Source organism: Osmia lignaria, chromosome 7 (genome assembly GCF_051020975.1).
Source record: "Osmia lignaria lignaria isolate PbOS001 chromosome 7, iyOsmLign1, whole genome shotgun sequence".
Taxonomy (NCBI): Eukaryota; Metazoa; Arthropoda; class Insecta; order Hymenoptera; family Megachilidae; genus Osmia; species Osmia lignaria.
The window spans coordinates 7821048-7848375 of NC_135038.1; the positions used below are offsets into that span (position 1 = coordinate 7821048).

Here is a 27328-nt window from a genome sequence, read left to right on the forward strand (position 1 = left end):
TTAATTAGGAATTTCACGAGGGCACGAGCACCCTGCGCTCTAAGGAAACGGTGTAGGGTACCGGGTAAAAAAAATGTCCTCTCGGCACCCTGTTCGATCGTCGAGGAGATAAGGTTCTTTGGAGATGGCGGGATCGCGAAGGGAAAGGGTCTCCCTTACCGCCTCCGTTTTACTTTTCGGTTCTTCTACTCCGTTCGAAGCACTGTTCAGTTTCCAGCCCGTGGACAGTGGAAATAAAGTTTCGATTAAGAAACAACCGCGTGATTTATCGCGAAACGCGAGGCTCTTAATCGAGGATGGTGGTCTGTAAATTAGAGAACCTCTGTACCTCTTCGAGCTTCGAGGCGCAACTTTATGTTATGGATTCCTCGAGCACCGTTATACGCTCGCAGCAGTTTCCCGAGGGAGCTGCAATTTCCGTCCTTCCACGGATACGAAAGTTTCAGGAAACTTTTCGACGAGGTTAATTCGAAAATTTATCATCGATGCCGGGAAAGCGTTGACCGCGACCGAAATCGTTTCGCGATACGTCTATAAAAATGATCAACAGCGATACTCGACTGCACGGTTCGCTGGTAGAGGCAAGAAATCAACGACCCCTTTTGATCGATGCTTTCGAGGAAAGTTTGCGCGAGGCTTTCTCGAGATTCGAAATCATCTCGTCGCCTCCTTTTGTTCTGTCTTTATCCGTCCGTTCGAGTCGATTATCGGATGGATCTGACGGTACGAAATTCTCGGCGGAGAAGACGCGCGTGGCGCCGATCCGCACCGTCGAGATTTCAACTGGAAGCGCGTACTTTCCCGAGGAAATTTACAGCAGGGAAAAAGGAAACGCGATCAGCCACTCGACGACTCGTGTCAATAAACAGAGTTCCTTCTAACGACGTGGCCTGGATGACAGATATACGGGCATCTGGAGTGGCGGGATAGAGAAAACGGGAGAGAATGCTGGGCAAAGAGAGAACGAAGAGAAGAAGAAGAAAGAAAGAGAGGGTATAATGGGCGAGTAAGTAAGAAATGGTGGAAGAAGAACAGAGAGAACGGATTCGCAGGCAACGGCCTGCAGAAGCCCCGAAGGCCGTTCACATGAATACCAGTCTTTCCATTAGTACTCGAACGGAGGAGAGCCCTAGCCGATGCATGATCGATACTCGCAGATCCAATCTCGCTCGGTTCTCGTCCAATCGCGATCGAGGACCACCGCGAGATACAATGTAAGCGAGCTACGCGTTTCACCCCGCGTTGTTTCTTCGAAGCAGCACGATATCCTGGTGCAAAGGGATCTTTCTAGCCGTAATTTCGTTATCGCCGAGGCCGATTCGCCGGTCAAAGTGCGTTGCGAACGAAAGGGACAAAGTTTAGGGATGCTGCAAGCTTCTCGTGTGCGAGCGCGAAAATCACTCGACAGCGAGTACCGTCGAGTACGCGAGGGCAAAAAAAAGCACACACACACATAGAGAAAGGAAAAGAAAAAGGAAAAGAGGGCAATTACGAGGCGACGAAAGCAGGCCACGGTTTCTCGAAATACCGAGTGGACAGTAGTTTCTACTTTACCGCGGTGGATTCTCGTTCCCGGTTCCGCTCTACCCACTTTCCATCCACCGGCTCTTCTCGGCAGGCACGGAATATTAATGTCCCTCATATTTTATAGAACCACTCGGAGGGCAGGCTCTCCGTGTGCGTGCCGTCCTCCTCCCCCGCTTTATAAAGGACTAAAAATATAGGTATGTACGTAGGGTGTGCGCGAGCTCGGTAGATCCTTATCCGCCGGGACAATGACAAAACGAGCAAAGGTCGAAATACCTAGAGAAGTTAATTCGGTTGTCGGCTCGCAGCTCCTCTTCCTCCTCACCCTTCTTCCCACCCTTTTCCTTCGCCCCCTCTCTTTTTCCCGCTCATCTGTGCCACAGCCTTATCAAGCGGGACTCTTTTCTTTTCTTCCCCTTTTTTTTTTTTCTTATTTTTCACCCGATTTCTCTAACCGGGCTGCTTTCCTCGCCGGTGCCGTAGATAATTTTAACGAGCGCCACATTTTTCTCTGGGAAATGACCCCTTTGCGGATTAAAAGGACCCGCTCGAGCGGAGAAAGATGGAGAACGCGGGAGACAGGGGTATTTTCGATCTCCTTTTTTTTAGCGACCACCGACTACTCTTCTCTTTTTCTTCTTTTTCCTTCGAACTCGAAACAACGCATCGCGTCGCGTCGCATCGCGTCGTCCCGTAGAACGCATCGAGCCGCGCCGCGGATAAATCACTCTCGCTCGAGAGAAAACAATTTATGAGCAAGCGACGTATGCCGCTTTACTCCGAATCGTAGAATTAATTTCTCCCTCCCTTTCTCTTTCCCTCCGTGTAATCCTGCTGGTTAATGTTCCTCGACTACGAGCAGAGGAACGGACGAGTTCGAGAGGCTGCTCTCCCGTGGCGTTTTTATTAATCTTTCCACGTTCCAACAGTGACGCGTGTTTGACCGAATTTTCCGTGCCGCTCCTCGAATACGTTTCTCTGCTTCCCTGCATCACGATCAGGACCGGCGCGTTCGTGTCTAGCGATGAAACGGCTCTGTTCGGATTCCCTGAAAATCTTGGATATCGTCGGAGAATCGAAGGGGATGTCCTGTCTCTTACGGGGATGCCAATTTCCCGGCTGTCGTTGATTGCGTTCCTCCTGTCTCGTTCGACGCGTATCCACCCTCGAACGAGAAGGAACGCGTGCCGGGATTTTCCAAATTGACTTTCGACCCTTGCGCCCCGTTGGATCGTGTTTCGTGTAGTCCGCGTAAACGTTGCTACGCGCGTCTTGTTTCGAGGGAAAACTCGGCGAACTCTTCATATGCCACGCGAGATGAATCATCGTGGTCGGGTTAGAGGTGGATAGATACGTGGATAGTTAGAAGAGATGGTTCGTCTCGGTGGTGGCGCGAAAGGTCCTTTGAGGAGGGGTTCCGACGTACCGCGGTGCCAATATAACCGGTGGTGGTTGCTCGACCCTTCGACAAATTGGCAATCCTCTCTCACGGGATAGGACGGGGCTCGAGTGTCCTCGATCGTGCTGCCGCGGATCGTTTCTTTTGTGCCAGCATCGTGCCGCTTCGAAATTTACCCGAGACCAGTTTATCGATCATCGACGAGGCTCGAGGTGGCTGTTCGCACCCCGTGCTGCGTGCACGATACCTAAGTACGGCACGAGGGTCGTGAATTTTATTAGACTTGTTAGATACTTCCGGGTGCGAGCCGGCTCCTAATTCGGAGCGTGTCCTAAAACGATGTCCTGTTTCAAGGTAGTCGAGAGTGCGTGTTCAGTATCAATGGAGCTGGTACTTGAAATTGAATTCAGGATAGTATCCCATATCTCCTTTGATACCGTTCAGATACGTAGGGCTCTTTGGTTCTCTGCGCTTTTCAAGAAACTGTCCCTTGGGTTTGATAAACATTTTGCTTCCTTGTTCGCTAGAGATCTCCCGTTGGTGAACGTGTACTTTTATTAAAACTTGATTATCCTCTTGGTAGATGGCAAGTACGAAACGGTGCGCTTCTATCCGAAACTCTGGTAGAATTGAATTGCGAGGAGTCTGCAACGGGTTGCTAGTTTCTTTCGTTGCGCCCGGACGTCGGAACTTTTTCGAAGGGTCTGCCGTGCTCCCACGTGACCTCACGGTTGATTTAACCGCTCTCTCTTCTCGCAACCCGCTGTATCCATTTATCCCGCCACCCTTCCTTCTCGTTTTCTTCGCTAGATCGAGGGAAGAGAACAGGGTGGTTGAAAAAGGGAGAGAGAGGCAGGCGGCACCGGTATTGCACCCATGACGCTCTCTTCTCTTGTTCTCTCCTTCGCGCGATCCCCTTGTCACCGTTCCCTCTTTCTTTCGCCCCCGTCTTCCCCACGGGCAACGTGGTCACGTCCTAGTCGCTATGGAAACCGGGCCGAATCGAGATGGAAACTCACCCTCTTTCTATCCTCTCACCGTCACGTATTCGACTCTACTACCCCCTTCCTCTTTCCCTTCACGATCGTACTACCATCTTTCTTTAATCCACACAACCGGCAACCTGCTTTCGCCTTCTACCCTCCTTTTTCTCTCGTCTGCCTCTGATCTCTTCTCACCCCTCTCGCTTCCAGTCGCCTGGTCTCGTTAGTTTAACCCACGCGCACCGAATCGTAATGGGAAACGTACAGATGCATTAGGAGAGGCTTTGCCATCCTAGATACCTCGACACGGCAGACAGGGTGCTTTTGCCTCCTTCAAAGCTATCGCCATTCTCTCTCTCTCTCTCTCTCTCTATGTTTCCTCTTCCTCCGTTTGCTTTATCTCCTCGCGTACCTTTTCGAACCCACGTGCCTGGGTCGTCTTCGATTCCTTTCGGCTCGTTTCGACGAATTTAACCCTTTGCGGTGAAAAAGGCCAACGACACCGAGAAACGAACTGTCCGCTGACGAGGCGACCGGATTATATTCAGCCGCGTCCAATCAGATCTCATAAGTCGGATTTTTACGTTGCAAACGAGCCAGCGAGGCTCGTCGACGCGGCGTTGACCGCGTTCCGCTGTAAATCTTCGAGGGGGCAGGTCCGGTCTATTTAGGTATACCCGCCAGGTCCTTCGTGCCAGGAATATCGGAGACACGATGCGCGATGGACTCCGTTTCCCAACGAAATTAAATCTCCATCCGATCTATTCCGTGATGTACATACGAAAATAAAAAGTCCGATGATTCGGCGCTACCAGACGCGGTGGTAAGCTTATTCATCGGCGGGACAACTCGGCGAGATAGCGAGCTGTTTAACTTTCGAAACGCGTTCGACCTATACCTCGGATGAAAGAAGTCGCGCGGGCTTAATACGCGGTTGTACGACGTATCGTTCGGTCCCAGGAATATAAAGCGAAACCGTCCTTTTCTCGGCTGCCTCGGCTAGGAAGATGCACGAGAAACGATAAGAGGATTTCGTAGCGCGGGTAAACGAACGTGAATCAAAAGGAGTTAATCCGTGAAACGCAAGCACGTGATTCCAAATTCGCGGCCGTTGCTAATTCGTCCGGCGAATTCGAGACGCGATGGATAAAGAAAGCAAGGTAGGAGAAACGAAAACGTTAGGAAGATTCGTAAGGTTGAATTTATGCCGCCGGTGGCTGGAGCTGGACCCATCCGAGATTCTCTCTACCCTTTTGTACTCGTCGGTATGCCCTCTTTCTCTTTGTAAACGGGAAACAGGGAACACGCGGATTTTAGTATTCACGTTGGCCGTCGTTTTTACGATTTTAATTCCTGGAAATTACTTTTGAGGTCGCGCACCGTCTGGCAAAAGGGTTCGCCCTGGCGTTTCCCTACCGGAGTTTGATCTTCTGCCGCCGCAGGGAACTTTGCTAGAATGACAGCGAAAAAGAAAGCACACAGGCTTTTCCCGATACATATATTATACACGTGTATCGAAATTTCAAAGCGTTCAGAGACGCAAAAATCGTCCGCGTTACGATTCGCGGAGAGAGAAAGAAAGGAAAAAAAAGAAAAGAATTTACTCGATCCAGCTTTCACAAAAGATTGCACGCGATAGGAGAAGAGAAATATACGCGGTTGCTCGATGGAACACGAACCGCACATATGCCCTGGAGAATAGCGAACCTCGATGTTTGCACAGGCGTGTTCGTCCTGCACGCGGAAGGTTCGAGTTTGACGCAGCTTTCATTAATCCTCGCGAAAGGGGCAACGCTCGCCGCTGGAGATTGACACGCGCGCATAATGCGCCAGCCTGCACGCGTCTGTCCCTTCGAGCGGGCTTCCACGGCGCACCGTTGTTATTCAACCAGAGACACATTCGTTTCGAGCACCGTTCTCAAGCTAGGTCAGGATCTGCCCGCAAATTGTTGAGCCAACCGAACGAACAATGGTCTCGAATCGCAAAATTGTAACCAAAACCTCGAAACGTGTTTCAATTTGGTTAAAATTTAGTACCTCAGAGTTCTTCCGGTCGCTAATTACGAATCTAAACTCAACATTTTTAAAAACAAAAAGGCGAATCAGAATTAAAACACTAAATTTTTTAATTAAAAATGTTTAAAAATCTAAAATTTTTAAATAATTGATATAAATAGTAACCTAGCTATTAAATTGTTACCATCGAAAAATTCATTTTCCAGATTTTGGCCACGATTCTGCAATTTGGGACCACTGTGCAACGTGGAAATTCGTGAGAAATGGTTAGAACGGAGGAACACGTTTTCCTCCTCGTTCCGTTCAATTTCCTCGGACATTTCTAATCAACGTTTGTTTAGATAATTTTCACCGGTAACAACGAATTAATAGCAGGACGTTTTGAAAAGCCGCCGAGATTGTTCCTATTTCGCGTAACGACCGGTGGTCTCGTTATTAAGTAGCCACACCTTCGGGTTTCTTTTAACACTTTGACGTTAAGTACACGGCAGAAACGGTTGAACTTAGATCTACTTTCTTCTAGCCGAGAATTATTCGTGCAATCGAGCAGGAAGGATAACGGTACCGGTGAAATACCTGGAGAGAAAGGCTGCTACCGCGCGAAACTTGGACGACGCGGATCGTACGGTAGCAGAATTTTCCTCGCGAAGGGTAAACGTACGGAGCGAAGAGCAATGGAATAATAAAGGAGGACGGAAAAATCCGGGAAGAACGAGCTGGTTGATCGCAATGGCGAGAATCAAGCCCGATCTGTGAGCCACTCGAAGACGCGCGAGGGAGCAAGATCGTAATCCCTTGTCTCGTTGTATACGATACACGCTGCCAGTATATTTCAGTGAATTCGCAAACCCTTTTGCGCTTTCATTGCCAACCTCGAGCAGACGATTGATGCAGAAAACTGCAATCGGCAACGAACCGTGCCTTTTCTCTCTTAATTAACGCACGCGGCCACCACTTAACGACGATCCAGCCTTTGAACGAAAAAAAAAAAGAAAAGAAAAAACAAAACGATTGCTATTTTAATAACAACCCCGGCGACGGTATAGCCAACTTTCGGTTAATTAGACTCACCGCCGATACAAACCCCTCATTATCTACCGTTAATTCGTTTACTCGGCAACTAATAAAGACCTTCGTTCGATGCCTCCACTGCCCTCGTTCACCATCGAAATCCCGATCAACTCTGCTTTTGATTATCATCGAATCGCGACAGAGATCGCGAGATACTTAAAACAGTGTCAAAGATGTTTGTCTGTCGGGTTCGAAGCTAGGTCGATGAACTCGAATCGTAACGACATCGACAGACGATCTACCCTTTGGGAAATAAAAAGAAAATTTACGAAATTGAACATCGTCGATGTTTCGGAAAGAAAGCAAAGACGAAGGAGAAGAAAAAGAGGGAGCACGTGTCTCGATGGGTAAGTTCGTTGCGGCGAGTGGCCGTGATTTAAAAATTAAATGTTAATCGAGTGGAATTCGGCCCACACGCTTGGTAACGAGGACCATATTGGCCGAGCGCTGGCGTACACTGTCCGAGAACGTAATAAACGAACGCACGCGTGGATTGCTCTGAATAGGCTATAGATCCTCTTCTTCGTTCATCTCCATCGTCTCCCTCTCGGTGATTTCTTTTTCTTCCACTTCTTCTTCTCCTCCGTCTTCCTGGCTCGGTCGCTTGAAATATCTCGGCCAGTTAAAACGCTATCAGTTCTAATAAACGATCGTCGGTCCTCCCTGGTGTATCGTTAAGTTCGAACGCGGGGTGGCAGAGGTGAGGACACGTCGGAAAAGGCAGCGATCTTGGAGCGAAAGATTCGTGGAGGAACGCGGAGGAAGATAGAGAAGAGGCTGGCATTTTTCCAGCTGCACAGTCACGCGGTACGAAAGGGATCGACGAGGCTGATCCAGATGTCGAGATCGAGCGAGATTACTCGTCCGGGCCACGATGACGATGCCCCGATTCCATGTCGCTTTCAATAAAAGATAACGCGACGGAGCCTTCGAAACGTCTCGTTTCGCTAACAAACTGAGAGCTTTCTTTGGCTCGCTAGCGTTCCGCTCGAATCTCGCTTTCTTGCTGCTCGTCTACCCGCGTTGGTGGTCTTTCAGACCTTGAAACTACGTAGTCCTATCACGCGTGGCAATTGTCACGGGTCTAGCATCACTAGTTGCTAATTGCTATCCGACAGTCCATCAAGCATTTATCGCAAAACTGTGGAAACACGGTCTAACAGTATAATCTATTTGTCTCGAAAAAGAAAGAGCAATGGACAATGATTCACCGAGGATGTAAAGTATTGAAACGAGACAGAAGTAATGGGAGCAAGAAGAGGGCTACGGGATGATTAATCCCGTGAAAACGGTCCGCCGTTCGTGTGACCGATGCGATGGCGTGTCCCGCAGTAACCCACCTCTATTCTCTCGTTCGACTCGGGGGATTAATTCTAGGGGATTAGCATTAATTTCGTTTCATCGTAGATTAGTCGGGAGAGCGTCTGCGTACCGAGAGTTATCGACGAAAGGGAAAACGAAATTCGGGAGATTTTTCGATGAACACCCGGTGCAGTTGAAAAAAAAAAAGAAAAGAACAGCTCGTTATCCAATCACGAAAGAAACGATCCTCGAGCTATCTAGAGATTTGTTAGGCGATCGAACGAATCGATTCGGCTACGTACGAGCTGACGAGTGGCTGGATTCGCGAGTCGTTGAACCGAGCTTATTCTTCGCTACGTACAGAACGGCGGAGTGGAGAACGGGAGGTAATTATCAGGGTAGTTCTCCTCTGGAGGTGGAGAAAATTTACGGCGCCGCAAATTCCACGAGAATTTAACGACGTTCCGCGTTGAGGAAAAAGAATAGGGGTATCTCTCTCGGAGCTGTCTAAAATATCCGAAGGCAAACGATCGTGAGGCGAAAGCGCAACTTCCTGTCCCGTGTATGATCGCAAACGCAGGAAAATGTACAGATGATGGAAAGCTGTGAGCGTTGAGTTGGTTGAGCGTGCTCACGCGCTACTTCGATTCTTCTCTCTTCCTACCTCGGCGACAAGCGGTACACGCTCGGCTAGTCACGAGGGACAGGATGAAATAAAGGACCGACGATGCAGATCACGCGACAACGATCGAGTCTTGACCGAAGACGATCGAACGATCGTACATCTATCGAGGAGCGTCTCCCGATAAAACGTCTCGGCTGATCGGCCGCGAGAAAGCCGCAGAGGGTGGGTAAGCAGGAATGTGGGAGATGGAACGAAACAGTTCGTCCTTGCTTGTCGACCGTTGAATCTTTTCTACGTTGATCCTTTCGTATCCATTAAATCTGTATCTCTTCTTTTTCTCGACGAACATCCCGTGGTATGCCGTCCTTCGAGCGTACACGTGAAAGAATCAATCTCGGAGGTATTACGATTAATGCCATCGTGTCACGAAGCTAGCTGCGTGTAAATCGATGTATAAGTGTAATAAACTGGCTAACAAAAATCTAGGTAAAGAGGAGCGAAGCTGTTGGGTTCGTTTATCGGCGAGGCTCGATGGATACCGGCGACAGGAGAGCATCGTCCTTACTGGTTGCCCGGTTACAACGGATCTTTCAAAGAGAAGCTGTGCATGCAGTATCGAGGATGAGGAGGAGGATGAGCAGAAGAAAAAGAAGATAGAAACGGGTCGGTCTACCTGCTGCCGCGGAAGGCCTTAACGACGCAATCACGGATAGCTCGAGCGCGATAAAAATCCCTTGGCGAAACGACGCCGAGCCACAAATCAGCAAACAGATGCGTAAGCGCGACTCCTGGGTCAGGCTCGGTTACCAGCATCGATCCAACTCCGGTAACGACCAGGCTCGTTGACGATTTCGGACGAGCTTCGTGTCCCAGGACGCTCTCTCGTAATTGCGTGTAACCCATTCCACTTTGCAGCGAGTAAAGCAGGAAACACGTTCACCACCGTAGCCACGTCTTTTCTTTCACGATTCTTTTATCGTTTCGCCTCGCCCGGTCCTCTCTTTCTATTCCTCTCGCGAGTAATCGCATTTGCGCGAACCACCGCGTTAATCCGGCCTTTAATCAAGCTGCGTTTGCATTAAAAGGAAGGAAACTGGATGTTTACCCGGCTCGTTCCGCGAAACCACCTACCCACCTCGTATTTCTTTTCTTCCCGCGAGTTCGCGATCGCTAGAGTATCGTTATCCCGTGCTTTTCATACTGATAACGTCGTGCCAGTTTCCCAGATTCCCATCGAAACTTTTCTAGCCCAAGGATGCTTCGCTGCTTTCAACGGTTCGTGTTTAACTTTCAAACACCGTTTACACTTTCCAAGAGGCAACTGGCTACCTTCAGATTTTTCGATATCCGAAACTTTTCTCCCAGCCGTTTCGTGTATCGCGTTGTCGAGAAAGACGAAACGCGTTTTCGTATTCGTCGATGCGGAAAATCGCGGGAAAATCGTGTAATTCGAAGAGGTTAAAGAGAAGGAAACGAAGGAAAGGGTTGCGCGTTCATCGATCGAGTACCACCGTGATTTCTTTCCGTTCCGTTCCGTTCCGTGGGGTCTCGATGAGAAATCTGTAATCGATACTTTCCGTTCGACTCTTGTTCCAGAGTTTCGTCCGCTTTGCTCGGGATGCTCCCATATCCGCGGACATTTTACGAGCCGAAAACACGCGTACGTTTCGTACGCGAAGCATTCGGGAATTCGAGAAGAAGTGGTCGCGATGGAATCGAAAGGGAACTTTGCCGTTTCCTGGACATCGAGAATCTACAGCTCGTTCCCTTAATTTCACGTCCGTGAACGGCGTTTCGCTTTTCCCGTTACGATCCCCTACCGAAGTAAGATCGCTCGATTTTGCACGAACGCTGCAAAGAAAACCGTACAACGAAAATACGTGGCAGCAGGAAAGGAATGGCTGAGTCACGCGTACCTGGAAGAAACGGAAACTCGATTACGTTAGCGAGAACCCGATCGGTTTCGATCGACAGGATCGACGCAGCGTATCCTTTCCCGAACGAGATAAAGGGGTAACGATAAACAGGGTCAGTGACGAACAGCGAGACGCGCCACATGTCCGAGACAAGTGGTTCTCGAATTTCCGTCTCGGTAAGCCGATAAATCGTGCGGGGGAGAAAGAAAAAAAGCCGAGGTCCGTTTGCAGGGCGCTGTTTATAACGGGTCGCGAGCAGTGATAACTCGAGAATCGTTGCCCGTTTTCGATAACGAGTTTCGAGCTTCGGGCTTCGGGTATGAGCGATCGATCTTCCGAAGCGGTCGGATTCTCGACGCACCGAAATGGAATGTCAAGCAGCGACGAATTAGTTGGTTTTCTTAGTGGCTGGTAGAAGCGACGCGTCGTGTCGTTTTACGTAAGCAAACGGAGAGAGAATAAATCATCCACTTATCTGGCTAATAAATATTTAACTAATAGCCGGCTAGTTATTCTAGACACACCCCCGAAGGTAACCCGATATTTATTATTCCCGCTCGGCGCCCCGAAATGTTCACAGCTGTACGATTATTGCGCTCCACCCGGTACGCGTCCGACCCGAAAGACACACGCGTCTCTCTCCGCCCTCCTATTTATGTACTCTTTTTATGAGCTACGGGTAATTACTTAGTCGCCTCGATTATATCGCTTTCCCAGGGCGTCACTCTTCCAAATCTCCTCGATCTAGCATTCTCGAGATACTCTATCGTTGGTAGAGATATTTAAAAAAAAATAACAAGCTCCAGGCTAGAAACAAGAATTCGTTTCGACGAAAATTTGAAAAGCGTGGAAAATGGAGGAACGATAGAGGCCTGGTTCGATGACTAATTCGTTCGAAAATTTGTGAGAATGCCGGGAGAAGCGAGCTGGCTACCGGTATGCAAAACGCGAGGATACACGCGGGGACGAGTAAAGTGGACTGGCTGGCTGACGAAGCCAAGTGTTTTCTCGCGCGTTACGTCGCATCGCTTCGCATTCCGGGAAGGCGATCCTTGACGAGCGAGAGCCCCCGAAGACGCGGTTACCCGAGTCACATATCACCACGTGACGTCCTCAGAATTTCGCATCCGAGGAGCGCATTTAGATGCAGATACGACCGCGGACGCGGTTGAAAAGGGCAACCTGCAGGATGAGAGCGAGGAGGTGGTGGGAGAAGCAGCGACGAGAGGGTGGCGAGGGTGAACGAGAGAGACGAGGATGAAGACGAAGGAAACGCGAGATGAAACGATCAGATAGAAGCCCGAGTGCCACGTGCGAGGAGAGTAAACCTTTTCGCCAGCAACCGTACACACGATTGCCACGTTTCATCGGCTCCAAGATGAACTTGCCTCTTCCCGAGGACGATCAACCGGTGATACAACGGAGGATCCTCTTTTGGAAGCCAAATTTTTCTCGGTCCCGGACTTCTTTTTTACGCTCTCACATCGGGGCGGCCAGTTATCGCGAGCGAGTACCGTTAACTCGCCTCTAGATCGAAACTGAAACGTACAACAGTTCGAATCATCCTTGTCCGGCGTTGTTCCCAAGACGGGAAACGATTTAAATATTCCGTCGAACGAATCAACGAGTGGTCGATCGAGTCCTCCTCCTCCTATTTTACGTCGAGTCCGTTCAGTTCCCCGGCCGTTCTATCGAAACTTTATCTCCGTGGAAATAAATCGCTTCGCGTACCTCTTTCCGACTGCTATCGTAGACTTTTCCCCGATGTTCCCGTAGATTGGCTGTCCCCGATCGGTACACGTCCAGTGCATACCTTCGATAATTTACATTTAACGAGACACCGAGCATAAAGTACACGGGACCAACGATCGGCGTTTCCCAAAAATCGTCCCCGTCATTGTTTATTGGACTTTCTAAACGTTCTTGGGTCTTCTCCTACGCGCCAGGATTACATTACATCGGGCAAACGAGCCGAACTGCCGCCAAACCGACGATAAATTTCCACTCGAAAAGAAGATCCGGCTATCGTAGCGAAGCTCTAACATGGGGAACTACCCAAGTGTTACACTCACTTATTAATGAAACTTTGCCAGCTTGTAGAGCTCGTCGAGCTGAACATGCCTATACCCCCTTTTGGGGGTAGACGGCTAATTGTTTAAAAGATATTAACAATTACACTTAATTACTCCTTACATTCTAAAGTATGACAAACTCACACATACAACTCGCAATCTAGAGATCCACGGTTCAAATCCTTGGTTCCCAACATTTTTTTACTTATTTTTAATGATAATTTGTCTCTTTTTGAATAACTATTACATAAAAATTATTATAAAAAAAAAAAATTTTTTTTGGGAACCAAGGATTTGAACCGAGGACCTTCAGATTGTGAGTCATGGATACGCTCTGTGGTTAAACGCATGACTCGCAATCTAAAGGTCCTCGGTTCAAATCCTTGGTTCCCATATTTTTTTTTCTTTTTTTTTTCTAAATGATAATTTGCCTCTTTTTGAATAACTAAAATTCTATAAAAATTGCAGTGTAATCGCCGAAAAAGGCGCTTATGGCTATTGTCCCGTCTATGAAAATAAAATAAAAATAAAATAAAACGCGTTACGCAAATGTTTGAAGGAGAAGTCCACGATTCCGTTAATAACAAGGAGAAACTTTCCCTCGGTTGTCAAAGATGGAAATGAGAAACTCGAAGGGACGCGAAGAGCGCGATAGTCCGTCTGTGTCTTTATCGGTCGACTGGAAACTCGAGCGTTCTCAATTAATTCAAGCGGTGCTTTTTTTCCCTCGCTCATCCCTCTTTCTTTTCCTTCTATTTTGTTTAAAGTCTTTTTGCGTTCTCGGTCGAGGTAGAGGGTGAAACACGGGTTTCCGCAAAGTCCTGCAGGCAAGATTAGCAGCAGGCGAGGAGGAACAGAGTAAGGAAGACGGAGAGGTATCTTCGGGATCCCTTTATACTTGTACGAATTTCCAGGCTCGCCAGCAACGCTATCAACGCCATCAAAGCGACGTCTCGCTTCGCCACGCACGCCAACCCTTCTCTCCCTATCGGCTTGCTCAAATACTCCGAGCTAATTCTGTTTGGCTTGTTTGTTCTGACGCTGTTCGCCCTACGGTTCTGTATATTAATAAACCCACGCGCTGACCGTACTTATTACTCTGCAACTTTGTGGATCTTCGATGCGGAAGGGCGGAAGGTATCCCCGTTTGAGCTAACCGGACGATCGAGAGGTCCTGCAGCGAATCGCAGGGCAGGGTAAGTAGCAGTATCGTTAATCTCTGTTCGGGAAAACTGATTAGGTCGACTTAGGTGTCCCTCTTTCGGCAAAGCACTCGATCTATCTCGCATTCCGTTCACGCGACACCCTTGGAAAACCATCAGTTAGAAGCGGATCAGGAAGCTGGAGCCAGCACTTTAAGAGGATTCCTCTCTGTCATTCTCAAAGCTTTGGCCGGATCCAAGTGAACGTGGAAGAGGAAACTGTCACAGAGGACGTGTTCCTCGAGATAAAATACAGGTGGAAATTAATTCTAGCCTTTCGCGATCGTCGATGAGGTAAAGAGGCTGATGGAATCCAAAATGAGAGAATGCACAGAAAGACAGAAGAGAATGTTCGACAGACTGGTCGTTGATTATTCACGCCATCCCGTTGTAAGTTTGAGCTTTCAATCGCGATGACGTTCGGCTCCAGACATCCGACCCGATCGCGATGAGCTAAGACCTCGAAGAATTTCTGGGGTAGCCGTTTCCTTTCTTTATCGCCGTTGCGTGTCCGACCGGACCAGTCCTCCTCTGTGTTATAAACATCGCTTAATAAGAGTTACCACTCGTAATTTATTCAACGAACACGTTCTTCTGTAATTACGTGAACGTTGCAAGAAATAAAATTCGGCGCACAGATAGCTAAGCACATATTTACACGCGCGTAGATTACAAGGGTACCGAAAGTTAAGGCAATCGAGAATCGAGCAACCGTTGGCCGAGATTCGTGAAAAGGGTGTAAATTATACTTTTCGAGATGCTTGAAACGGTACGCGAGAAAGTCGAGCTTGCGAGCATATAATATTTGAACGTTCCACTCGAAGAAGAGGTGCGAAGCAAACTCGAGTACTCGACAAAAGGCTTCGGGGTCTAGTTTTTCCGTTTGGTTCCAAGGAAAAAAAGATCGAGCTTCCGTGCACGAGCCGTCCTCTGGATCCTCTCGCTTCGAACGGGGCAAGCGGAGGACGTTTAGCAGCTAGAAAAATCAACAGCATACTCAAAGAACCTTTTCAAACGAAACGTTACGCTGCTCGATTAGCGGTACAGCACTAACGATCCACGCTGAAAGTCGACAGAGGAAAAGTAGACGAGAAGCAAACGGCCGATATCCTTTCGATCGACGTTCTAATTTCAACTTAATTTTTTCCACTCCGAACCCGCCGCGCCGCGAAATAACGAGGTTGACTGACCGATAATTCGTTCGTGCTTTTACCGCTAAAAACCATCCAAGATTAATTATCGAACGTTCTTTCGCAGAATTTTCCAAGTACGCTCCGCAACGTTCGAGTTTAACCAATTTCGAACGTTAGCTAAAAGTATAATATGGTCGCGCGAAGCCGAGTCGAAGCCGAGGTATCTAGCGGTTCGACACCCACGTAGAATCCACGGCAGAAGGAGTCGTCGAGTTTCAGTGAAATTTTCAGCGGCATCGTACGCGAACAGATTATACGTGCACGCAGGAAACTATACGTCCTACGACGTTTAAATAAACGCATCCTCTGTCATTCTCTTTCCCTAGCGAGCACCGCGTGTTCTGTTCGTTCCTCTGCCGCCCTATCCGGCGGCCGTCTCTCTAATTTGTCCGTTCAAACAAAAAGCAATTTGTTACCCAGCGGACTGACTCTTGGTCCGACGCTACGCGTCCCGCTCGCGAGTACGAGCAACAAGATAGAACGAGAGAGAGAGAGAGAGAGAGAGAGAAATGGGGGAGGGAGAGGGTGAGCGAGAGGAAGATGGAAAACAAGGTGAAAAAGAGAGGAAGAGCAGGGAGGAACGCGGGCGCAATTGAGAGAGAAGGAGAGGAAGAGGGAGGAGGAGGTGGTGGCTGGTCGGCGATGAAGAAGGTGGAGGAGGAGGAGGTAGTGGCTGATTTAAACCTGTCTGGCGGCCCGCTGCGCGCTTAACAACTGAAAAACAAACATGGCGCCGAGAGAGCGCACTGGCCAGCGGGAGCCCACGTATGCCAAGCGCACCGAGACCATAAAGTGCTTCTGGTACCCCCGCAACCCGCTCTCCATACTCTTCTATAATATCCATTTTGTCCCACTGGACACCGTGTTCCGGACCTATGCTCTTTTACCGTCCGACCGACAGCTATCGCTCGCTTTTCCGATTTCAGATCTCGCGTGAAATATGCTGTTTCGCACGTTGAATCTTCTAGCGTATCGATAGGAAAACTTACCCCCGGGGTGTTAGCTTCCGGACCGAAGGGATACCTGGTCCACTCGAGTTTCTCCTCCTGTGTCGTGTCCAAGAGAACAACTGTAACCAAAAGAAAATACAGTCGGTAATAGAAAGATTACAAAGCTTAAACCTGTACACGCTGCAGTTCTCTTTTCGATAATCCACCCCTATCGAGCGGTTCTACAAAAACATAGGTGATAAAATAAAAAGAATGGGAAACACGGGTTTCGATGTTGAACGCCGGTTAAGACGATCTCCCGCCTGCTGGAAATACTCGTCGGTGTATCGAATCGCGCGGGAGAGCCCTAGCAAAGATTTCACCGTGAAAAGTCAACGTTTCGAGGGGGATGAGGGAAACGACTCCCTCTCAAAATGGCGGATCCTCGAGACCGTGCTAAAACACCTTGCTTCTCGGCAGCTCTCGTTCTCGTCGTACACGAGAAGGGTGAGAAAGCCCCAGCAGCGGTAAAGAGAGGAGAAGGGAGGAGAGGAGAGGAGATGAGAGGAGGGAATAGAAGGGAAAAAGAGGGAGAAGGGTCGTCGCGCGTATCGTTGCACACGCAGCACAGCAGGTTATGCGTGGTGTCCTGCGACACGTTTGTAGTGGTGGTCGTATCGACCGGCTCTCGGCGGCTGCTGCTGCTACAACCCACCCCCTTTGCCTTCACCCTCGCTCATCCCCCGTTTTACCTCTTTCCCTCAGCCTCGCGGCATCTCTCTCCGCTGCCTGTCTTTCACCCCCTTTCGAAATCCCTCTCTATCATTTCGCCTCTACCACCACCACTATCGCCATCATCCCCTTGCTTGCCTTTCCTCTCTATCGCTTTACCTCCCTCCGTCCTTCTTCCACGGTGTTCACTAGCGCCGCGACGCTATCGGTCCAACCCTCTTCACTCCTTTTCTCTCTCGTTCGTGCACCCTCTCTCTGCCACCAGCCCCTTCGTCTCGTCTCACTCGTTCTTCTACGACTTCAATGCCTCTCCGCGTTTCTGCTCGTCACGGCTCTTTCCTCGTTTCGCGCCACGACCTCGCTTCCTGCTCGGCCCTCTCTTCTCTTTCTGTTTTTCTCGATTACCTTTAGCTTCTCTTCTCCTCGTCGCACGGTGTTCACCAGTGCCACGCAGCCATCAGCCGAGCCACCCCCAAAGCGCGCGAGCTTCGTCGTCGTCATCGTCGTCGTCGTCGTCGTCGTCGTCGTCGTCGTCGTCGTCGTCGTCGTCGTCGTCGTCGTCGTCGTCGTCGTCGTCGTCGTCGTCATCGTCGTCGTCGTCGTAGTCGTAGTCGTCTATCCCTTCCCAGACTCCGGGTCCTTGAATTCCTAGACCAAAGTACCCCGGCCGACGGGGGGGTTGCAGCCCACCACCACCCCTGCCGCCGGATGCAATCTCAAAGGTGAAAACTGCGCGCTGCAAAATCCATCCGATCCCCCTTGCGCTCCTCTCGCCACCGTTGTCCCCGTCCCCGTCGTTGACTGTTTGCCATCGTCGCGCGCTACCCCTATCTCTCTACCACCACCGTACCGACCGGTTCGACGAGCCACGCAGAATCCCAGGGGCTCTCACGCGTACCGCGATTATCCGACCTCATCGAGACACCGTCGAAACACGGGGTGTCGGTGAAAATAATTGTCCCGCCGCCACCTACCCTCTACCTGCCAGCCTGCCATTTCCACCTAACCCCGTCGAATTCTCGCTACAGCTTTCCCGCCTCTTTCAAAGGGCATTCGCGGTCCCCCGTGAATAGCCTCGCAATGCGATAATGCCGAGCCGTGGCGAAATTTTCAAATCGCTTCTCTCGATCGATTCCCAGGTAAACTCGTTTTTCCTAATCCCAATGTCACTATCGTTCCACCGATCGTCTCTACGCGCTAATACTCTAAGCTTCCTCGGTTTCGTTCGATTACGAGAGCCACGGATCGAATGAACGACGAGAGAATTTGTTCGAGATTCAAGGGGAAAGATGTTTCGGAACGGACGCGCCAAGATATCCGTGAATTCTCGCAAGTAGCTCCTCGAACCAAAGCCACTCGAGCAGCTTCTTTTATTGTGTGCGTAATGGGCTTTGCTGTACACCGGCCTAATTCGAGCCCTCTTCAAAAGTACTCCGCGGATACGTTCGAGATCACGCTCGAAGGAAACTCGCAAAGTAACATCCAAGTCGCTCTCGCCGTCTCAACTACGATAAACTTTCGAGATAGCAAAGCTTCCAGATTGACCCGCTATTCTATACCGGCTAAGAGGACTTAGTCGACCAACGAATCTGGCAAGTTGACGAGATCCTGACGCTCTTGTACTTTCGAAGCGATAACCATCGAGCTAGGAAGTCGCTAAAAGCGAGCACTTTTCTTTAACGCCCCCGTCGTTCGGAGTAACGAAACATTAAGAGACGGCGAGGGAGGTTGACGGGAAGATTAGCAAAGTTGGCATAGCGAGGACGAGTGGTAGTAGGATCAGCAGCGAATTACTATACCCAAGGATGTTTACGTAGAAACGGAAACGAGCGAATGGGAGGTCGCTTGGTATCGCGGTGAAAACGGTGACGTATCCCGTCGCGTCGTCCGGTCGACCTTTTCTTCGTCGTTCCTTACCCTCTTTCTTCGATCCCCATCCATCCCCTACACGCACTCTCGCGAGTACGTAGGAGTGCGCACGTGTGAGTAACCGGTGTACGACGCGGTCCCATGAGACGTACCGAATTTAAATTTCAAATTTGGAGCGTGTCGCTGGGTGTGACGGTATGCATAGCGTTGCCCGCCGGCCCTAACTCACTCCACCGATCGTGCATCTTTCTTCTCTCCCGAGTTTCTATCTTCTCTTTCTCTCCTCCATATAGCTTCACCGTATATCCGTTCATCTACCGCGTTCTCTCCATTTATCCCTCTATCTATCTTCCTTCCTGCCAGCCTGCCTCCTCGGTCTCTCCTATCGAAAGGGAAGACCTCGATTTTTCATATTATTCAAATAAGAGAGCACGGCTAGCCGGGCATCGATATGCAACGGGGGAAAAAAAATTGGAAAGTCTTCGCGATGGGTCGTTTCGCACGGTAAAAAAGGAACGGGATATCGCGTTTTCCCATGGTGGAAAAAAGGAATCCGATGGAAATGTTGGTAAAAGCTCGACTCGATTTCCAATTATTGTTGCGCAACGAACGAGGACTTTCTCCGTGGGTTCGTCGACGTGGATGCAGTCGGTTGTCCCGTCTCGATTCCGTTCGAGCACAATGCGTTCCTCTAATCGGAGAGGATCGGTCCGCGGCGCGCACGTATCCACCGACAGGATGAAAGAAACGAGAATGCCCGGTTCGACGATAAATCAATAGCCGGGGTCGCCGAAGGAGATGGATGAGTGACGTAACGAGCCTGTTCTTACTATACGCTGAGCTGGTAAGAGGTCGGCTCTCGCGCGTATAGAAGCCAAGACACGATTGAATCGCGCGCGCGAGGGGGAACCTGTTGCCCGATCCCGAGACGAGCGGCTACTCCAAGGCGATTAAGATTACGATTTCGCCTCCTGCGCTCACGCACACCTGCGCGCTACATCGACCATCACCTGGACTCGATCGTTCACCGTATAATATCCTTCCCGTCCTCCGTCACTGTTACGCTCCTACGGAAAGCTGATCACCGATAGATTGACGAAGATTTTTAAACGTCACGGTTGTTACGATAGTCGAAGGGTGCACGGGGAGAGAAGTAGCGGTAAAACTTTTCGAACGGTTAAATTTCATGGATCGGGCCGATGATCTTACGACGGGCGAAACGTCGAATCGCGCGGTGGAAACGCAGGGGCTGCCTGTTCGAATCCTCTGGAGGATTTCAGAGGATCGGCCTCGCCGGAAATAGGTTACGAGCGATCTTATCACCCGGCGAAATTTACGTTTCGCGTATAAGTCGAGCAAACCCGTCCCCGATTCGGATCTTATCTCTCGCCCGTGAAGACGAACTCGTCGAAATACTCGCGTTGCGTGCTTCCCTGCCGTTCCAACTATCCCATCCAGCCTGCCTACCTTTCCGCGATCCCAGTCCACGTAAATCTCTGACGATTCAATCTCTGCGGCGCGGCGGTAATGCGCTTTCCAGCTGAATACCGACAGCGGACCGCGAGAGAACGAGCGTATCGCGGTTCCACAGCTCGATCGATCACGACGGCGAATCGATTTCGGTGATCGGAGGAGAGACGAGGAGGATTTCTCGGCGAGAGGAGGACGCGTGTGCGTTCGATTATCGCCGTTTCCACGACCAGTCTCTCTACTTCTCTCTCTCTTCAGCAGTCAAGCAGCCAGTGCGGTCTCGTCCGGAGGTGCACGAGTTTCGGTGGATCGGCAAACAGAGACGATACGAAGGATTACCGAGAGAACGAGAAAGAGAGAGGAAGATTGGCCAGTGAGAGGAGACCACCTACGATCGTGGAGCGCGGGGCCAGCGAATATGTACAACGGTATACGTTCCTCGACTTTATTTCGGCTCTAAAAATGCCGAGACCGGGGATCGTCTTGACACGAGTGTCGCGCGCGACTCGTCTTTTTCCCGGCTCACCGACCTCTTCTCGCCAAACATCGAAGCTCTTTTCTCTTTGCAACCAACGACACCTTCGTGCCTTTGCTTTCGCTTAACGGCCTTCCAATTTGTCAGCATCTCTCTTCCCCTTTTCCTTCTTCTTCCATCCTCTTCTTTTTCCTTTTCTTGTTCTTTTTCTTGATTTTTTTCTTTTTTTTTTTTTTCTGCAACCTTCTTTACCACCCTTACACCCTCCCCCCTTTCCAATTCTCTTCTTTCTCTCCGACTCCGTCTCTTTCCGCTTCTCTTCTTCTTTCCGGCGTTGTTCCCTCCTGCTCGCTCCTACGTCCCGACGTACCCTATCGCGCCTCGAACCGTTCACCAGGATGTCGTTGACCCATCGCATCGGATCGGACGGGCGTGCTGGCGTTCGAGCACGGTCGATCGGTCGCGCTCGTTTCGCTGCCAAATTCGTGAGCATCGAGGTACGATATGATAGGTGAATCCGGTCTTAATTGTCGGCTCGTCTACGGTGCCACACGGGCCGACTCGTCGACTGTTCGTTCGTTCGGTGATAATGACGGGTTTCGAGATCTTTTTAATTACATTGGCGATCGGAGATCTCTCGGTATCGGTCGCATCTCGAATGCCAACCGTCTCGCGAATGCTTCCCAATCCAATCGATCCGAGATAAATCAGCCTCGGAGACGTCTTGATCTGGTCGTGCGCCAACACCGAGAGACGCGGCTGACAATGAGACAGCGACGGGGACGAAGAGTTGGAGTAAAAGGATTTTCACGAGACATACTTTCGAACCAAAGGGGGAATCGTGGGAGGAATCGAATCGAGAAGAAAAGAAAGAAACGCGCGAAAGAGGGGCGAGCCGAAGGGAAGAAGATGGGAGGGAAAGACAGCGTCGGAGGAGAGGAAAAAATATGAGGTGCTCGGAAACTTAACCCCAGTCTCGGTTCTCTGCGGGATCCCGTGGGCACCGTGCACGATCTTTGGGTCCGACTGGGCGGCATGGGGAGCCTAAGAAGGGAACGGGCAGAAAGGGTGGGAGGAAGAAGGGTGGAAGAGGTTTCGAAGACGTAGCTGGTCGGCCCACGCCAGGATGGGCCAGCGTGCCAGCCATCGTTGGAATTACCATTTACATAGCGTTATTATGTTTGCGCATAATGTATGTACACGTGTTAAATCAATTATTTAAACAATATGGGTCCGGACGGTGACGGAGAGGCAGCCGCGTGTGAAACGAAGCGACACAGGAGGCAAAGGGACAAAATAGCTTGGATACTGCGTGTCCACGAGATGTTGGATTACCCGGTTCTCGCGCCTCCTTTCTCTCTCTATCTCACCCTTTCTCCTCCCTCTGCGCGCCGCCGCGCTCCTCTCGCCAGCCTCTTTGCATATGGATCTTGAATTTCAATTGTGCTTTTCAAGTGCACCGGCCCTCTCCCTTTTGTTTCCCCCGTTCGTCCCAACAGCTACCTTCACCCTCGCCTTTATTCCCACCCCCGCTTCTCCGTTTCTTTCCTCCCCCTTTTCAATCTGTTCTCTTATTTTGCTCGTTTCGTTCCTCGTCGCTCGTATTCCGGGGGATACGACGAAGCGCGCCGCGGCGTTACGAAAAACAACGGGGACAGGGACCGATACAGAGAGACACAGAGGTGAAAAGAACGGTGGCATGACGCGGCATCGATCATTCGTTGGATCGAAGCCAAGTCATCCAAGTACTTATTTGTTTCCGCGCTCGGTGATGCACGTTCCGCCGCGCCGCGTAGCTCGGATAAATAAAACTCTTTTCTGACGTTTCTCCGCGTCCTCCCTCTCGCTCTTTCCCTGGCTCGTAAATTTTCTGGCCGGCGTTTAGCGCGACTATCCGGCGACGATACCCGGTCGCGCACGTTCCACCGAGCTGACTTTTAATTTATCCCACACCCTCCGCTCGAAAACGTCGTGTTTCTGCTTGCGAGGCGCGAGTCACCGTTCGCTGCATTAGCATCTAAATCACCCTGTGCTCGCGCGCCCGTACTCGCCGGACAGACTTTTCGAAAAGAATCGGAGACGCGACGAAACAACGGTAATCAAATTTATTATCTTAAAGAGGCATTCGAAGTCCAGGGGGGGTTTATTGGAGGAACGGGTTCCGTGTCGAAGCGAAACCCGATTGTGCTCTCGACCGCAAAAAGAACCCCTCGAACCTCTTTTCGAACAATTTGCAACTTCTACCTGGAGCCACTTTTCCTATTCTCTTTTCCCTCGTTCAACGTTTCCGTGCCTTTCTTCGTTCACGGTCCACGCATTACCATGCAAATTAGCCTCTGACCAGAATAATCGAATTAATCGTTCTAAACAACCGATCGACCGTTATCATCCGAACGCCATGGAACAAAAGCAACCGATCATCCTGCCCCCGTCCTTCATCTCCCTTTTATCCCTTTTCTTCTTTATTTTTTTCATTTTTTCATTCGACCCGTGTCTTCCCAGCTCTCTCGTCAACCGCGACTATAAATTCCACGTAATACCAACGATGAGCTCATCGATTCGTCGAACCGATCGCGACGAAAATCGCTGGAAAATTGATGGCCCGTCGACGTACGAAACCTTTATTGGAAATTTATGCGGACCGATAATTCTACGCGACGATACTCGGTACCGGCTGTTCGAGGATCGTTCGTGGGATACTTTGATTATTACGCGTATCGGTCCGTGGATCGTACAGGATTCGAGCGAGCGAGCTCGGTTAATTAAATAAAATGAGCGCACAACGGAGGATAAGAGAAGAAACTATTTCGATCGACGCGGCGGTTAACGAGGCACGCGTTGAAAGAGCGCGGAGTAGCCGTGTGTGCCGGTTTCCTCGACTCCATTTGTCGACCACCTGTCCAATCGGCAATTTATGCCGCTCGGTAATTTCACATACCGAGAATATTAGACATCGACACGTTCCTTCGCTACCAGCCAACGTGCTCGATCGCTCGCGTACAACGTCTGCGTGTATCGTGTCGCCAACAACTCGCGCACACCATTTTCTACACAGATGCAAGCGGAGAAGGTTGCGCGAGTTCCTTACACCAACCAGCACCAAAGCCTTCTCTCTCTCTCTCTCTCTCTCTCTCTCAACTTGGACGTACACACGCTATATACACCCTGCGACCGCGATTTATCTCGACCTGTTAATGCGTTCCGAGAATCTATTACTGCCCTCCCAATATTATAATTATTTTATTAACGGGTCGCGATCGGTTGCGCTCTTCTTTTTACCCTCGCTCAATGTCCACGATTATTTTTTCACCCTTCACGGCTGCTATGCTCATCCCCCCTCAACCATCTCCCTATCATTTGCATAAAACCGAGCTGAATCAAAAGAGTCCTTTCTTCTCGCTCGAGCAAAAGACTCGTTGCCTCGAGGGCATCGCTTTCGTTCGATTCGCGAGCAACGCGGCCCGCGTTTCCTTCGATTCGAGTAATATCCGTCGCGAACAGCTCATCGCTTTTGGCTTCGCTTTATCGTTCGAGCATTAACCGCGGCCAGTTCGACGAAACTTGAGTCATAAATGGTCCGAGGGATAAGCCCTCGGTGGACAAATAATTTCGCAAAAATGCTCGTATCGAGCGGAATCACCTGGAGCTAAGCCTCCGAGCTTCCAAGAAACGCGTATCGATTCGACCGGGGTCCTTTCGCGATTCTTTCGAAGAATCGTTAATCAACTTTCGTTCGCCGTCACCACCGGCTGACGAAAGAGGGAAACTGCGAGAGAGGGAGAGTTCATTAGTAAATCCTTGGAAGAAAATATCGGATTCAGCTCGCCCCGTAGCGCGAGGAATCTTTTTAATTCCAAGGTACGAGGGGTGGGCTATATTACCCTGCGCCCGTTGTTAAGCCCAACATTTTACGACACGATCCGAAATAACGAGAAACCTGAGTCATCCGCGCGCATAAGTTATCTCGTTTCGTTTCACGTTCGAGTTACCATTCAGGCTGCGAAGGTAAGCGCACCAGGCACCGCAATGCTTGCAACGTGCCCTGCACCCGAAGAAAAGTCACGATCGTAATCCCTAAACGTCGCTGTTAGATACCATATCTTCCCGTATCGTGCCTCGATTCGACAACATTTCCCTCGCTCGAATTCAAAATAATTACCGCGGACGGCCGCGCGGAACCGACCGACGACCAGACGAAATCGAACCGCACCGGCTGCTGTTGCGATCTCACGGGGATTAACAAGATTTGCAATTTGCTAACGGCCGACGACGCTCTCCTCTTCGCCCGAGTATTATCATAATTGAAAAATATAATCCGCCGCGACGTTATCCTTCTGCCCCCGTTTCTTCCCGAATCCTCGCCCTCTGTAATAACGTGATCCGCGCTGGTCAGCTTAAGAATTAGCTGGGAATCGCGTCGAATGGAAAGTGGAAAATGTTCCAAATGACGACGGAACAGATGGCGAAGCTAATCACGGATATTCGTTTCTGCCACGTTCGACGCGTACTCCTAAACGCGGCTCCATTATGCCGCTTTAGAAACAACAAGTATCCAGGCGCACCTGCGCTCCGCGCCAGCACCCAGCGCCGATATCAAACTCGTTTTCAAAGCACCAGGCCTTCTCGCGTTCCAAGTCTGGACATTCCGCGAGCCTGAACCTTGTACAGCCTTATTACGCTCTCGCAAATCTATAACCCATTACTGCATCTCGGGAAATTCGCTAGATTTCCTTTGGATCCTTTGTTCTCTCCGTCGGCCGTCATCCGACGTCCAGGAAGCGAGGAATCTCGGAAACGGTGCTCACCGTAATGACGAAACTCGTCGATTATCGTCAAGTTTTTAATTGAACGCAACGAAAACGGTATTACCGAGGGAAACAAGGAAGTTCCGAAGAATTCCATTCTCTGTAACGACGCAAACTCGAAGGAAAAGCAAAAGTAACGGTAGTTGGCGAGTCGTAAAAGCCACCGACAGAGCTAATAGACCTATTCTGACCACGAAAAGCGACGAGAAACAGAGAGAGAGAGAAAAGATGAAGGAAAATACCGCGGGGGGAATGGAAAGAAAAGAACGCTTTATCTCGGAAAAGGGAAAATTTAGGAGTTACTTTTACCGCTTCCCTTCTTCTACCTGTATTCTTCCTGTACGAGACTCCGCCATATTATCACCGACCAGGAACTCTACCTGTATTATTAATGGTGACCTCCGGGCAGAATGGCAGGAAAAACAGCCTTGGGTTATCTCGGCTCGTAAAATTCTATTGACTACGACGTGTACAGGGAAACAGCCGTGTATTAGCTGTCCTCGGTCTCTTATCTCCTCGCTTTTCCTCGTTCGCGTACCTTTATTCCCAAATTTTCCGCCACCTTCGCAATCGTGGTGAGAGTAAAAGTCGAATTTCAAGTACAGTCTTTGAATATTTGAAAAAGTTTCGGCTCGATAACGCAAGATATTCGGTCGGCTCGACGACGCGATACGTTCTCGAGAGACGTTATCCGCGCCGAGCATCGCGGCACGATAATTCCCCGGATTCGACGACGAGCGACTCGTCAGCGAAAAAAAGAATCGATAGGATCTGTTCGTGTTCCGATAAGAGATATCGGGATTCGATGAAGGGACGGTAGCTTGATGGAGAGCGGAACCGCTTCCCCGTCTCGTTGAAATTTATTTCGGGGGTAGAAGAGAAGGTACGAGACGAGCAGACGGTAGCACTCCACGTATACGCGTTCATTTATTGCGCACGAAACTGAAACTGAAACATTGCTGGGTGAAGAAGAGACGGCGATACCACCCCCTCCCCATCGTTGCTTCTTTTCGCGGATGCGGCTGTCGGATGACGGAGGGAAGTCACAAATTTTTTCATTAATATGCAGCGAGACACCCTCCTAACTCCCGGCTCGGGAAAGGTAATGTAGTAGCTGGGGTAAAAAGGGAGAAAATGCAGTGTACAAGCAGACGTGGACGGGTGTATGCGGCGAATTCTCGTGTGAGAATGTTGGGGCACACGGCGTGGGTGTAGCAGAGAAATAATGGTCTGCTAGGAAATGTAACCAGCCGACGCTCACGCCCTCGACGCGACGCCCCGAGAGACTTAACGGGGGAGAGAAATCGAAGAAAAGCGGCCGAGAGACAAAACTGGATAAAGGGGTGTCGGAACCGAGAGGGAAAAGAATAATCGCGTGCTGTAACGCGACGCGCGTTCTACCGATATCACCTCGGATATGCTCGCTAAGCATTTCGCTGGACATTCCTCGCTTCGAACTACAAGCCTTCTCTACCTCGAGCTTCTGTGTCGTTTAACCCTTTGCGCTCGAGGATTCTTTCAAGTGTATTTCTCCCCGGGTCGGATAGATTTTTTTGCGTAAAGCGATATCATGTACCGAAGCACATCTTCTTTTTCCTCATTTTAAGCTTACAAAATGGAACGAAATTATTTTTTGTCGGCTTTGCAGCGATATTCGACCTAGTAAATAGAAATGCGACATTCGACCGCAAAGGGTTGAATCCTCGCCGAAGAACGGAAACGAAAGCTGTTTCAGCAGCTTC

At 50.0% G+C, this 27328-nt stretch overlaps 1 protein-coding gene across 20 annotated transcripts in view; it reads right to left on the minus strand.

The window, feature by feature from the left end:
• The window catches only part of Eph (Eph receptor tyrosine kinase), an 80784-nt gene that overhangs the window by 20957 nt on the left and 32499 nt on the right, over positions 1-27328 (minus strand). For all 20 annotated transcript variants that reach the window (XM_034324229.2, XM_034324230.2, XM_034324223.2 and 17 more), the window contains exon 3: positions 16296-16375. In XM_034324229.2, coding sequence (XP_034180120.1) covers positions 16296-16375 — 80 coding nt within the window. The remainder of the gene's footprint in view (positions 1-16295; positions 16376-27328) is intronic.